General features: G+C 40.8%; 1 protein-coding gene across 1 annotated transcript; it reads right to left on the bottom strand.

Moving 5' to 3' along the window:
- Positions 1 to 13,395: 13,395 nt before the first annotated feature.
- LOC104896781 (uncharacterized) lies at positions 13,396 to 14,739 on the bottom strand. The gene has a single exon (XM_048646875.1). It carries the CDS (start codon positions 14,737 to 14,739, stop codon positions 13,396 to 13,398), a length of 1,344 nt encoding a protein of 447 aa, XP_048502832.1.
- Positions 14,740 to 15,831: the final 1,092 nt, after the last annotated feature.

The following is a 15,831-nucleotide window of genomic DNA, read 5'->3' as shown; positions in this document are numbered from 1 at the left end:
CAACATGTTGGATACTAATTACTTTGATACCATTTGTAACACCCAACCCATAAGAAGTCAAGTCTGTGGTTACCAATGCACATCCAGGCCAACAATTGTCCTCGATAACCAACACATGTTTATTGGGCATATTTTATCCTCACTCATGCGCAGCCTGAGAAAGTTCCCAGAAGGTCACCAATCCTAGAACTACTACAGGCCAAGCACGCTTAACTACGAAATAACTAAGGAAATAAGGTCCCTAAAAGAAATATGCATCCTGTTGGAATGAGGAGCGTGTTAAATATGGAATGAGTAGTGTTTATGCCGATTTTGTACCAAGTACTTAAAAGGTGAAGGTGCCAACAACTAGATCAATATACTTTGAGCAATCAACATCATCAATTAAGTAGGAAATAAATATGAACAAAAGCAATAAAAAGACAGAAGAATTGTTGATGCAGAAAACCCAATTAAAGGGAAAAACCGCGGGTGATGCTCATGATCACCAATCCACTAATATGCCGACGGCGTCAATACAATAGTTGAGTACAATGTAAAGTTACTTCTTCGTGACAATGAATGAATGAAATAGCAAAGAGAGAGAGAGTATAATGTATCTGTGGACTTAGAGAGAAAATTAGAAGAAGAGCTAGGTTTACATAGAGTTACATATTTATATATAAGAATATTCCCAGCTGCCATTTGAGTTGTTCCTCGTTATGTGGGCCACGTCAGCGAAATCCAACGTAATCCCTTATATCTCTCAACTGCCACAATGCCAATGTAAAACGTTGCTTGACCCAGTCACGCCACTTCTCCACTCAACTGCCATGCAGATTATGAATTCAAAATAAGCCCAAATCCCGCCAAAGCCTATAGAAAATGAGGGCCCAACAATTGCCCCTGATTGACGCGTGTCTGTAGTCCATCTTTAAAGAAAACCGTTAATCACCCACGTTGGGACAACCGCCCACTTTCACCAACCTGACACGCTTCTCTATTTAAGACCACCCCATCATTAACTTTGTCCTTTCATCTCTTCATCTTCCACTCTCTCACTTCTCTCTCCTCAAAAATTCATTCTCCCAAAAACGGTCATTTTCTCAGGTGCTTCTTCAACCCTTTGACGAACCAAGAACCAGGTGATCTTTCTTTTTAAATCCTTCACATTTCTTTTATGGCACCCGAAGAAAATCTCCCTAGGATTAGGAAATCAAAAAGGGCACCAAAAACGATGGAGAGCACAGACGAGGTTGTCATAGTTGAAGCGGGGGTCATAGGGGGGAAGAGTGTCGCCAGTGAGTTTACCGAAGACGACATAGACAATTTTCTTGACAAATCTGGGCTACCCATCTCTACCAAAATTAGAGCACCCACCAGAGATGAACGCCCTGATGACTGCCCTGAGGGTTGGGTAGTTTTATACGAATACCCCTTTAAAATTGGCTATGAATTCCCTTTAAATTCCCTAATGACTCAACTCCTCTCCGTCATGCAAGTGAGTCGAGCCCAAATCATGCCCTTGGTCTGGCGTGTAATCCATGTAATTGACAAACTAACCCAAGATACAAACATGGAATTCACCCTTGAAGATCTGTTATACCTTTATGAGGTGAAGAGAGTAGAAGTTTCTAGATATACTTTTTTCTTGAAAACCGGGAAACACTCTCTAGTACAAAATTCTGGGGCGAATGACAGAGGGTGGAAGAAAAGATACTTTTTTGTGAACAAGAAGTCTATGGGGAAAAGCTTTGATTTCTTATATGATGGGTGGAACTCCGAAGGTACTTACCTTTCTTTTCTATGTCTTTTCTTGTCTACACTCTTGACGCCGCCTAATTTCCTTTGTGTTTGCAGAAATACTACCCCTGTCTGTCGAAGAATCAATCTACAGCAGGACCAAAATTAATCAGCTCCTCAAGAAGTACTCCGCCAAAGAACGGACGTTCCACAATAAGTTCGAGTTGACGTCGTCGGACGGAGACGTCTTGCCCCAATCTACGGAGGAACATACCACCAACACCAACGAACCTACCAATGACACGTATCCATCTATGGCGTCAAGTAACACACCCTCTTGTGTTGTTTTCAAGAATTTCTTTGCTTTCATGACACTGACGGCCCTTACATGTCTCCAGAAAATACCATGTCCACGAGATCCAAGACGCCAACTGTCGGCCTTTCCGAAGCAGAAATGTTAGAACGGGCCAGGAAGAGGAAATAAGCCGCAAGCGCCTTAGCTGTGAAGCCGTCACCCATGAACGCTCCCAAAATTGCTAGGACAGCAGGCTCGACGGACGCCCCAAAACCAACAAGGACGCCGCCACCAGAGGGGGAGACTTTCACTATCAGCCTCCCTAAGAATTTCTGTGAGATCACTGCACCAACTATCTTTCCGTCGGCAGAGAAACTGACGTTTCCTTCCCCTCAACGTCGCTTAGCTAGCATGCCTTGACGCCGAATGTTTGCGTAGGCCACCCAAAAGTCCTCGGCCCTGCGTTCCGCTGCTATTACCCTGGAGAAGGAGTGCAAGACGCTCCGTGAGAAACTGGAAAGGTCTTCATCAGCTCTGACGGCAGCAGAGAAGAAGGTGACAAAGCTGTCTGATGAATTGGCTAAGGAGAAGAGCCAAAACGCCATCCATGTGGCTAACATGACGTCGCTGAAAGAAGAGACGGAGGCCACGATAGCAAATCTCCGCGAGGAGCTGATGGACGTAGCCAGTCGTTACTCCTGGAAGACCAAGGCTAGGCTGATGAAACAATTCTTGGACAGACAGACGTCGAAATGGACTCCTGAAGCGGACGTCAGGCAGTTTTTGGAGGTGCTTGGGACGCTAGAAGACTTAGTCCCCGAAGGCGAGAACAACGCTGTCATCACAGCAACTGCTGATTCCGGTGTCAATACCGAAACCGACGGCGTTGCCTGATCCCTTTTAACTGCTGCAAGGTGCTGCGTCACCTATAACAAATATAGTTAGCTTTGTGATTTACTTTTGGAGGTGTTGTGTCACCAAACTTGGATGTTCTTGAATTTCGTTTTATATGGTGTGGTTGTGAAACATTAATTTTTTGACTATGCGTAGTTTTATGACAATGTTGTGTTGCGTTTACAATTTGTGTTTGGTTATGTCATGTTGTTTGCCATGCATGTTGTTTATGTTTGATTATAAACGCAGGTATGTATGAATGTGCAAAGTTGTAAGGTACCTTTGTGATGTGGACCAAGTGATGTTTTTGTTGCAATGAAGGGTTAACTGCCACTTCCAACTAAACACACTGCCTGATGACGTTGTAGATCTAAAAGATGTGAAGATGTGTCTGACGGGGTGGGGCGTCTTTCTCGTAATGTATATGTTACCCCTATTCCGTCACGATACAGCCATAAGTGGAAAGATTGTAGCTAAAAACAACGACGTCTGACGTCGTCGCGTCTCTTATTTGTTGTGCCAAGTATACCTACAATGTTGTTAACATAACTCAAGTACCAATGTTAGTAAAGGGGAAAACATGCCAATTAGGCGAAATATAATTATGACCAGTCGAGTACAACTGTAATATCCCGAAAATTTAAACTTGCTTAAACTAAATAATAATAACTAGTGGCTAAAATTTTTCTTTAATAATAAGTTATGTTAGATGATTTCATTAGTTAAAGTAAGAAAACCAAATAAATAACAAATTAATTCCTAAACAAATTGATGACATAAAAAGGAAAAGAATAAGAGAAAAGAAATGAAAAGAAAAAGGAAAAAAGAAAGAAAAAGAAAAAGAAGTTGCAAAAAAAAACAGAAACGTGAGTTTTTCTTCTCCTTTGCTCCATTTTGGTTTTCTTCAAAAACCCACCCATGAACTCTAACTCTAAAATGGATTATTCTTGCTCAATCAAACTCATATTCATATAAAATTCATTTCTCAACCAAAATCACCCAATAACCCATTTTTGTAATTCAATTTCATCAACTCAATCTGGGCACAATTCGAGCACAACCATGGCTATAAATAGCCATGTTTACTTCCCTCAAACCGCACCACCATCACTAACAAATACACTCAATCCTCCTGAATTACCACCGGAAAACGACACCCAAACCACCCTCAAATTCCTCTATTTTTCGCAACTTTCTCTCTCCTCTGTTTTCGTTCAGCCACCGCAGCACTACTACCCTCCACCGACAACCACCGACGTCTATCACCACTACCACCTTGTACCGCCGCCTGCTTCTGTGCGAACCAACAACCACCACACCGCCAACCATAACCTCTCCCTCCTCTCGCTCAGGTTACCTCTCTTTTTCGTTTCTCCCTCGTCGCGTCGCACACACCACCCAGCAATATCAGACCACCGTCGTGCCTTTAGTTCTGCCCTGCCTCGCTGGAGCCTTGCCGGAGCTTCGTCCTTCCTCCCCCTGCTCTCTGGTTCGATTTCGTTGGTTGAAGCAGAGGTATAAGGATACCTATTCACCTACTGTTATAAGTTTTAGTTTTAATTTAAGCCCAACATATACCACTTTAAATTAGTCTTGGGCTTTGATTTAATGGTTTGATATTAATTGGTCTGATTTAATCAAAGTAGTAAATAAAATGGACTAATGATTAAATAATTATGTTGATTGATTTCATCTAGAATATAATAAAAGACTCACTATATATAATACTTGTGATTCGATAATTAATAAATGATTAAATAAGGATTATACTTAATGGTGTATTTTAATATATCAACTAAAGAATAATGAAAGTTAAGGATAGGTTACTTGTCAGATTTACGCAGGTAATTACATATATTACACGGATGAAATAGTTATATTACGAGGTCTATAATTACAAGTTATTAAGTTGGATTCATGAATCTTGGGATTAATGGCTATTGTTTTGATTAAATAACGAATATGTTTAAAGGGGATCTTATGAACTTAATTATGACTAAATGATAATGTAGTATGTGATAATCCTAATATTATATTTCATATAATTATAACATATCAACTAAAGAATAATATTAGTTAAGTATAATTTATTTGTTAAATTTGTATATGTTAAGGTAGCAGAGATTTATATACTAATTAAACTACAAGAACGAAAGAGTTCTATTACGAGTTTTATAATTACAAGTCATTGAATATAATCATGAACTATAAGATTAATGACCACTGTTTTAATTTATGAAATGACGAATAATATGTTTAAAGGGACTCTATGACTAATAGAATGAAGTTTCGTATTAAAGGTTAACAAAACTATAACGTTTTGAAATTATAAAATATGAAATGGTTATAGTAATTAAGATGTCGTTTATAATCACAAGTAATGAATTACGACTTAGACGCTAAGTTGTTAAGTGGAAAGGGCACCTACAACTTTTTGTCAACCACCAAAGACGATAATATATAAAACTCCTAGACACCTCCTAAAATGGAAACATGATGGAAATGGATCAGTAAACTCATAATTCCGAATAAAATATTAATAAGTCTTCATTAATAACTGAATTGATTATTAGATTAAAAAGGAAGAGATATTACAAGCTTTCCCCTACGATTAAGGTTTTTAAGCAGGATTCCAGGTAACGTCTACTGCTAACACCCGCATTCCCCTTTCAACTGCGTTTTATGGTGCTTGTATCTAATATTTTATGCTATGTTTTATGTGATGTGCGGGATATGAAATGTTTGGCTATGCAAATGATTTGATGACGTTATGAAATGACTTTAATATGATTTCTGAAAATCAATCAAAAAACGAAACATGATAAATGAAAGTGAAAGATGGTGAATGGCAGTACTATGTTCTCTGGGCCGTGCACGTGTCATTCTGTTATCTGGCGGCAACGCCACCTTCTGATGGGGGACAACGTCCTCGGTGGCACCCGCATTATGGCATTATATGCCACCTTCTGATGGGGGACAACGTCCTCGGTGGCTTTGCCTGGCATTATATGCCACCTTATGATGGGGGATGAATATCCTCGGTGGCTATGCCTTCTCTGTACTCGCCAAAGTAACCAATGAAAGTTTTCTGATAATAAAATGAGATAATGAAGATAATATGAACGGAAATGACTTTTAAATTCCTGATTCGAAGTGTATGTTTTACGAAATGATTTTTACTATATTCTCTTCTCCCTGTTTGCAAATAAAATGAATTGAAATGAATTTACGATGTTAGAGTAGTACGTTACTGAGCCTCGGCTTATGACGTTTTGTTTTTCTGTTTTAGGTATGCATATGAAGATGGGATGACGTAGCAGTGAGGATTAAATTACGTTAATTCATGCGACTATGACGATTATGTAATCCAAGTTTATGATCACCAGATTACGTAACATCAGCTATGCTTAAGCTATCTATATATAATTCTAGAATTACTACCATTATTATAGAGGTTTAATTATATGAAAGAATGTTGCCTTGTACTTTCCTGTGTGGAGAGTACGGCAGTGACGCACCGACTAAGCTAAGAAGGTCTTCCGCTGCTAATCTTTGTAATTAATTAACCTAATAGTGATGCTTAGAAGTCGGGGCGTTACAGAGTGGTATCAGAGCAAAGCATCTGAGGACCATTAGTGAAACTCGGGTTTTCATGCCAACGAGTTTTTTAGGGAAAAGAAAGTTAAAATGAGACATAGGATATAAAAAGAAATAAAAGAATTAGGTTAAAAAGTTATAAAATGGTTTTAAGAAGGAGATTTATCTGATTATGAAAATTGTAAATAAAAACGATATGAGCGTGAGTGTTAGGAACGGGAAATATTTTTTATATTTACTCTATGATGCTTGTGCATGAACATGTGATGATTCTGATACAGTTAATGTATTAGAAATGGCTTCAAGTGAAAGCGATCCTACTAATGGCGGAAATGGGAACCAAGAGCCTGATGTTTCACTAGATGAAATAAGGTTCAGAATTGACGTTTTACGAAATGACCCCGTATTCGGAGATGCCACGGGAGACTTTGCAAACAATAATAATCGAACGGAGTTGATGAGGCTCATGATGATGGAACTACTGCACGGAAATCGACAAAGGGCCAAGACGGAGCAAGAAGAATGTTCGAATACGTTTAAAAGATTTTCTGCGCATAACCCATTATTTTTCTCAAGTTTCGAGGACGAAACTTTTTCTAAGGGGGTAAGAATGTAATATCCCGAAAATTTAAACTTGCTTAAACTAAATAATAATAATTAGTGGCTAAAATTTTTCTTTAATAATAAGTTATGTTAGATGATTTCATTAGTTAAAGTAAGAAAACCAAATAAATAACAAATTAATTCCTAAACAAATTGATGACATAAAAAGGAAAAGAAAAAGATAAAAGAAATGAAAAGAAAAAGGGAAAAAAAAAGAAAAAGAAAAAGAAGTTGAAAAAAAAAAAAACAGAAACGTGAGTTTTTCTTCTCCTTTGCTCCATTTTGGTTTTCTTCAAAAACCCACCCATGAACTCTAACTCTAAAATGAATTATTCTTGCTCAATCAAACTCATATTCATATAAAATTCATTTCTCAACCAAAATCACCCAATAACCCATTTTTGTAATTCAATTTCATCAACTCAAACTGGGCACAATTGGAGCACAACCATGGCTATAAATAGCCATGTTTACTTCCCTCAAACCGCACCACCATCACTAACAAGTACACTCAATCCTCCTGAATTACCACCGGAAAACGACACCCAAACCACCCTCAAATTCCTCTATTTTTCGCAACTTTCTCTCTCCTCTGTTTTCGTTCAGCCACCGCAGCACTACTACCCTCCACCGACAACCACCGACGTCTATCACCACTACCACCTTGTACCGCCGCCTGCTTCTGTGCGAACCAACAACCACCGCACCGCCAACCAGAACCTCTCCCTCCTCTCGCTCAGGTTACCTCTCTTTTTCGTTTCTCCCTCGTCGCGTCGCACGCACCACCCAGCAATATCAGACCACCGTCGTGCCTTTAGTTCTGCCCTGCCTCGCTGGAGCCTCGCCGGAGCTTCGTCCTTCCTCCCCCTGGTCTCTGGTTCGATTTCGTTGGTTGAAGCAGAGGTATAAGGAGACATATTCACCTACTGTTATAAGTTTTAGTTTTAATTTAAGCCCAACATATACCACTTTAAATTAGTCTTGGGCTTTGATTTAATGGATTGATATTAATTGGTCTGATTTAATCAAAGTAGTAAATAAAATGGACTAATGATTAAATAATTATGTTGATTGATTTTATCTAGAATATAATAAAAGACTCACTATATATAATACTTGTGATTCGATAATTAATAAATGATTAAATAAGGATTATACTTAATGGTGTATTTTAATATATCAACTAAAGAATAATGAAAGTTAATGATAGGTTACTTGTCAGATTTACGCAGGTAATTACATATATTACACGGATGAAATAGTTATATTACGAGGTCTATAATTACAAGTTATTAAGTTGGACTCATGAATCTTGGGATTAATGGCTATTGTTTTGATTAAATAACGAATATGTTTAAAGGGGATCTTATGAACTTAATTATGACTAAATGATAATGTAGTATGTGATAACCCTAATATTATATTTCATATAATTATAACATATCAACTAAAGAATAATATTAGTTAAGTATAATTTATTTGTTAAATTTGTATATGTTAAGGTAGCAGAGATTTATATACTAATTAAACTACAAGAACGAAAGAGTTCTATTACGAGTTTTATAATTACAAGTCATTGAATATAATCATGAACTATAAGATTAATGACCACTGTTTTAATTTATAATTAAAATGACGAATAATATGTTTAAAGGGACTCTATGACTAATAGAATGAAGTTTCGTATTAAAGGTTAACAAAACTATAACGTTTTGAAATTATAAAATACGAAATGGCTATAGTAATCAAGATGTCGTTTATAATCACAAGTAATGAATTACGACTTAGACGCTAAGTTGTTAAGTGGAAAGGGCACCTACAACTTTTTGTCAACCACCAAAGACGATAATATATAAAACTCCTAGACACCTCCTAAAATGGAAACATGATGGAAATGGATCAGTAAACTCATAATTCCGAATAAAATATTAATAAGTCATCATTAATTACTGAATTGATTATTAGATTAAAAAGGAAGAGATATTACAAGCTTTCCCCTACGATCAAGGTTGTTAAGCAGGATTCCAGGTAACGTCTACTGCTAACACCCGCATTCCCCTTCCAACTGCGTTTTATGGTGCTTTTATATAATGTTTTATGCTATGTTTTATGTGATGTGCGGGATATGAAATGTTTGGCTATGCAAATGATTTGATGACGTTATGAAATGACTTTAATATGATTTCTGAAAATCAATCAAAAGAAACGAAACATGATAAATGAAAGTGAAAGATGGTGAATGGCAGTACTATGTTCTCTGGGCCGTGCACGTGTCATTCAGTTATCTGGCGGCAACGCCACCTTCTGATGGGGGACAACGTCCTCGGTGGCACCCGCATTATGGCATTATATGCCACCTTCTGATGGGGGATGAATATCCTCGGTGGCTATGCCTTCTCTGTACTTGCCAAGTAACCAAAGAAAGTTTTCTGATAACAAAATGGGATAATGGAGATAATATGAACGGAAATGACTTTTAAATTCCTGATTCGAAGTGTATGTTTACGAAATGATTTTTACTATATTCTCTTCTCCCTGTTTGCAAATAAAATGAATTGAAATGAATTTACGATGTTAGAGTAGTACGTTACTGAGCCTCGGCTCATGACGTTTTGTTTTTCTGTTTTAGGTATGTATATGAAGATGGGATGACGTAGCAGTGAGGATTAAATTACGTTAATTCATGCGACTATGACGATTATGTAATCCAAGTTTATGATCACCTGATTACGTGACATCAGCTATGCTTAAGCTATCTATATATAATTCTAGAATTACTACCATTATTATACAGGTTTAATTATATGAAAGAATGTTTCCTTGTACTTTCCTGTGTGGAGAGTACGGCAGTGACGCACCGACTAAGCTAAGAAGGTCTTCCGCTGCTAATCTTTGTAATTAATTAACCTAATAGTGATGCTTAGAAGTCGGGGCGTTGCAACAACATTACCTATTTTAATTGTTTATTACATGATGATGCTTTACTCAGAAATGATAACGTTTAAGGTGGACGGCATTCAAACTCCTTGGGATGGGCTTGCTATCCTTGGTACATATTCGATAGGTACCATTGCCTACCACTTTTTGAATTCCATACGGGCCTTCCCATGCTGGTGCCAGCTTCCCTGCATTAAGTTCTTTAGTGTTTTGGAAGACTTCTCTTAAAACCCAATCTCCGATGTTAAATGATTTGGCTATGACGTTCTTATTGAAGCTTCTGGCCAGTATCTACTGCTGAGACGCCATACAGACAAGTGCCACTTTTCTTAACTCTTCGCTTGTAACGATGTCATGACTTAACTCTTCATTATTCCTCTCGGGCGTGAACAAGCCATATCGTGACGTCGGGATGCGTACCTCGGGGGGAAGGACGGCTTCACAGCCGTATACTGAAGAAAAAGGAGTTTGCCTTGTCGCCGTCTTTGGAGTAGTTCTGTTTGCCCAGAGGATTGACAGGAGCTCTTCTGCCCACTTGCCTTTGGCTGCCTTGAGACGTCTTTTGATGACTTTGATAATCGACTTGTTACTTGACTCGACTTGCCCGTTAGTTTGTGGATACCTAGGTGTTGCAGTACTGAGTTGTATGTTCCATTTAGCCAAGAAGTTTCTCGTGGGTGTGCTTATGAATTGAGAGCCGTTGTCACAAATAATCTCAGAAAGGACGCCAAACCTGCATATGATGTTACGCCATATAAAAGTAATAACTTCTTTGTCAAGTACCTGAGTGAATGAATTAGCCTCAATCCATTTGGAAAAATAGTCAGTTAGTGCTAACATGAACACTTTTTGCCCCGGTGCTTGAGGGAGTTTCCCTATGATGTCCATTCCCCACCTCATGAAGGGCCAAGGGGTAATAGTAGGATGCAGCTTCTCTGCAGGCTTATGTGACATGGCGGCATGTCGCTGGCAGGCGTCACATTTCTTGGCGTATTCAACAGCGTCCTGACGCAACGTCGGCCAATAGTATCCCATACGCAAAGTCCTATTGGAAAGACTGCGTCCTCCCGAGTGATTACCGCAGCACCCGTCATGCATTTCTTGTAATACTTGTTGGAATTCGTCACCGTCGAGACATCTCAGGTATGGCCCTATAATGGACTTGCGAAAAAGTATACCGTCAAGTAGGACATACATTGAGGCTCTGAAACGTACCTTTCTGGCTTGTAGCCTATCTTCGGGGAGGGTACCATCTTTAAGGTACTGAATGAACGGGGTATGCCAGCTTGCTGATTGCGTCACGACATTGCTAACACCCGTCGTAACGTAATTGACGTCGTCAACTGTAGTTGTTTTATCAATTGTAGGCGACGACAAGTGCACTATGGGTATGCTTTTGAACCCTGACTTCCTCATGGCTGATCCAATGTTTGCCAATGCATCTGCCTGCGTGTTCTGGTCTCTGGGGATCTGAAAAATGTTAAACTTAACAAAAGATTTTACCTTTAACTAGACGACTTCTAGATATGCTGTCATTTTGGAATCTTTGGCGGAAAATTCCCCTTTAATTTGACTGATGATAAGTAGTGAGTCACTGTACGCTTCTACTTCAGTGGCGTTTAAGTCTTTAGCCAACGTCAACCCTACTAACAATGTCTCGTACTCTACTTCGTTGTTGGTGGCTTTGAAGTCGCAACTGATAGCTCGGGCTATGATGTCCCCTTGTGGCGACTTTAGCAATATGCCTAGACCGGTGCCTCGAAAGTTGGAGGATCCATCTACATGCAAGATCCATTTATTGTTAGTTGTATTAACTTCAAGCATACTTACCTCCGTCTGTGCCGTCGCTTCCAGCATAGGGCTAAAGTCAGCCACGAAATCCGCTAATGCTTGCGACTTTATGGCTGTTCGAGGCTGATATGTAATGTCGTAGCTACTTAGCGTAATCGCCCACTTGCTCATTCTTCCTGTCAATTCTGGATGTCTTAAAATGGACTTAACGGGATAGTTAGTTTTGACATGGATAGAATGTGCCTCAAAATAATGTTTTAATTTTTTGGACGCTGTCACTATTGCTAGGACGAGCTTCTCTAAACAAGAATACCTGGTTTCGGCGTTGAGCAATGACTTACTTACATAGTAGACTGGCAGTTGCTCCTCTTGTCCTTCTATGGTCAAGACGGCACTTACCGAGGACTCACTGACGGCAACGTACAATTGTAGTGGTTCGTCGGCTACTGGTTTTGACAGCAACGGCGGCGTCATGAGATACTGTTTTGGTCTTGGAGGGCTTGTTCATGCTCTAGCGTCCAGATAAATCCTTTGTTCTTTTTTAGGACGTCATAGAATAATCTGCATTTGTCCGAAGACTTTGAGATGAAGCGATTCAACGCAGCGACGCGCCCGGTTAGTTTTTGCACCCTTTTCACATTTCGCGGCGATTGGATGTTGAGGATAGCCTTGATTTGATCCGGGCTAGCTTCGATGCCCCGCTTCGTAACTATGTATCCCAAGAATTTACCTGCAGACACTCCAAAAGAACACTTCGTAGGATTAAGTTTCATGCCATACGAATGACGTCTAATGATTGTTGTAAATATGACATGTGAATTTTTGGATTTGACCAACATGTCATCTATGTAGACCTCCATGGTGTCCCCTAGCTGGTCTTTGAACATGGCGTTAACTAGACGCTGGTAGGTCGCGCCAGCGTTCTTTAATCCGAACGGCATAACCTTGTAGCAATAAATGCCGCGGTCGGTGATGAATGACGTCTTCTCTTGGTCCTCGGGATGCATGAGTATTTGATTGTACCCTGAGAAGGCGTCCATAAATGACAGTAGCTCATGTCCTGCATTGGCGTCTACGAGGCCGTCGATGTGCGGCAGGGGGAATGAGTCCTTTGGACATGCCTTGTTGAGATCGGTAAAGTCTATACAGACCCTCCATTTCTCGCTTTTCTTACCTACAACCACGACATTAGCTAACAAATCGGGATATTTTACCCCCCTTACCTTGCTGGTGTCAATCAGCTTTTGAATTTCGTTGTTGATGATTTGGTTTCGCTCAGGGGCGAATTTACGTCTCTTCTGCTTGACTGGTTTGCGATTGGGGTCAACATTAAGTTTGTGTTTGATCACGTCAGGATCTATTCCTGTGACGTCCTCGTGGGACCATGCAAAGTAGTCAGCGTTAGCTTTTAAGAATTCTATTACCTGTTGACGGACGTCGGGAGATAGTGCAGCTCCTATTTTGACTGTTTGATCTGGTTTGCCGGGGTCTAATACGACCTCGTCCACTTGCTGCTCGTCAAAGTCTTGCTCTCCCAACGTATCCGTCTGTAATTGCTATGCTTCCGACTTCCTTGGTTTGAGAGATTTCTTGTAGCATTCTCTTGCGATCCGTCTGTCCCCTTTGATCTCCTGCACTCCCCATTTCGTGGGGAACTTTAAAGATTGATGGAACGATGAGGGGACAACCTTCATGCTATGGATCCATGGCCTACTTAAAATCACATTATAAGAAGAAGGGCAGTCAATGACATAAAACTTTGTTGGCATATTAACTCCCTTGGCGAAGGCGGGCAACGTCACTTCTCCCATAGTATGCTTGGATTCTCCACTAAATCCGACAAGGACGGTGGATTTCCGAATGACATCCCGCTCATCAATCCCCATGTCTTCTAGAGCGCCTCTCATCAGGATGTTTGCTGAACTGCCATTGTCCACTAACACACATCTAAGCAAGCAATTACTGACAGTTAGAGATATTACCAGACCGTCATGATGTATATCCCTGTCGTCGCCGAGATCGGCGTCATCAAAGGTGATGGGCATGGCCTCCAACTCAGCGTCACGTGGGTGACGAAGCTCTTTTGGGACATCGTCCTGATTCGGACCATCTCGTGCATGTCGCTTAGCTGCAAAGTATGTTAGTCCACATATATCTGATCCACCGCTAATTACGTCAATTGCCTTGACATGTGCTGGTGATGACGGTGGTTGACGTCGGTCGTCATTTTTCGACGCCGTCTGCTTCCCTTTCTCCGTCAGCAAGTCCTTTAGATATCCTTGCTTCAGCAGGTGGGACACCTCTCGCCTCAAGGCGATGCATTCATCAGTGTGCTGTCCGTGGTCTCCATGGAACTCGCACCATTTGGACTTGTCGCGATCGGCCGTCGGCTTCTCATTCCTGTAAGGCCATTTAACAGCAGAACCTAAAGAATGCAAAGTGTTAATGATACCTCCCATGGTGACGTTGAAACCATATTCGGCTAGCTTAGGGGGTAGGCCAGGATCATTCTTCCAGTCGTTGGCTGAACCGACATGACGGACGCTATGGCCCTGCTGCGGGCGCTCATAAGGCTTTTGACGCCACGACGCCTCCTTGTTGGTCGCCGCCTTCCGGCTATCAACACCGGCATAAGCCTTTCTGGACTGCATGTCTTCCTCCAGCCTGATTTGAGCCAACGCCTTGGCTTGAGCATCCTCGAACGTAAGGTAGGGATACTTGGTCAGCTCCTTGTAGAGGTCAGACTCTTCATCTAAGCCACGTCTGAAAGCCTCTATGGCTGTTCGAGCATCACAATTTGGAACGGACACCTTCTCCCTGTTAAACTTGTTCACATATTCTTTAAGAGACTCAATAGATTTTTGCACAATTCTATGCAAATCACTAGCCTGTTTTTCCATTTTACGACTACTAACGAACTGCATATTAAAAGTGTTAACTAATCGAGCAAAAGAAGAGATAATCCCGTTATTGCTGGCCCCGTTAGCGTTGAGCCGAAGCCTTTGCACATGCACGCTTCTCGCATGTTTTTTGGAATTGAAATGGTGATCATTTTCTGCTTGTATTGAGCGACATGGTCGTTGGGATCTGTGGTGCCGTCATACAGCTTCATGGACGGAACGGAGAACTGCTTGGGCACTTCGATTAGCGCAATGGGATCTGCAAAAGGAGAATCAACATAACTGTTAGGGGTAGCCTTCTCCATTGGCCAAGGGACGCCAGGAATGCGGGCGATCATGTCTTCCAATTGCTGGAGACGCTGCTGGATAGGATCGTCGAGGCGGCTGGGGATAGGCTCTTTTGGCGCGATGACACCACCATTCTCATCACCATCGCCGTCTTCCTTTTCTGAATCGTCAGCGTCTTCAAGGATGACATGGTTCATGGGAGTCTCGAATCCGTCAGCATCCAGATCACGCATCTTAGGGACGTCACGAACATTGCGAGGCTTTGGCCCCTTCGACGTCTTCTGGGCGGATTTCAAGCTCTGGTTCTCCATGCAAGACGCGACATAGCTCTCCTTCAACGTCGCCATCTCCGCCTTGATGCGGTTGAGTTCATTAATGACCTCTTGGGTGGAGATCCATTGTCCTGCCATTGAAAACACAAAAGGATGGAAAAGTACGGAAAACTTATATAGATAAAATGAAACGAAAGAATGCGATTGCCAACAGATATATAAGGATCTTGTTGTGGCCCCACGGTGGGCGCCAAATTGTTTATGCCGATTTTGTACCAGGTACCTAAAAGGTGAAGGTGCCAACAACTAGATCAATATACTTTAAGCAATCAACACCATCAATTAAGTAGGAAATAAATATGAACAAAAGCAATAAAAAGACAGAAGAATTGTTGACGCGAAAAACCCAATTAAAGAGAAAAACCGCGGGTGATGCTCATGATCACCAATCCACTAATATGCCTACGGCGTCAATACAATAGTTGTGTACAATGTAAAGTTACTTCTTCGTGACATTGAATGAATGAAATAG

The sequence above is a fragment of the Beta vulgaris genome, chromosome 6 (genome assembly GCF_026745355.1).
Source record: "Beta vulgaris subsp. vulgaris cultivar EL10 chromosome 6, EL10.2, whole genome shotgun sequence".
NCBI lineage: Eukaryota > Viridiplantae > Streptophyta > Magnoliopsida > Caryophyllales > Amaranthaceae > Beta > Beta vulgaris.
Note: the sequence above shows the minus strand (reverse complement) of the source record. Positions and strands in the feature narration are given on the sequence as shown.

What these genes read in the sequence shown, in the direction of transcription:
- LOC104896781 (XM_048646875.1), bottom strand. Translation starts at nt 14,739, where the DNA reads ATGGAAAAACAGGCTAGTGATTTGCATAGAATTGTGCAAAAATCTATT.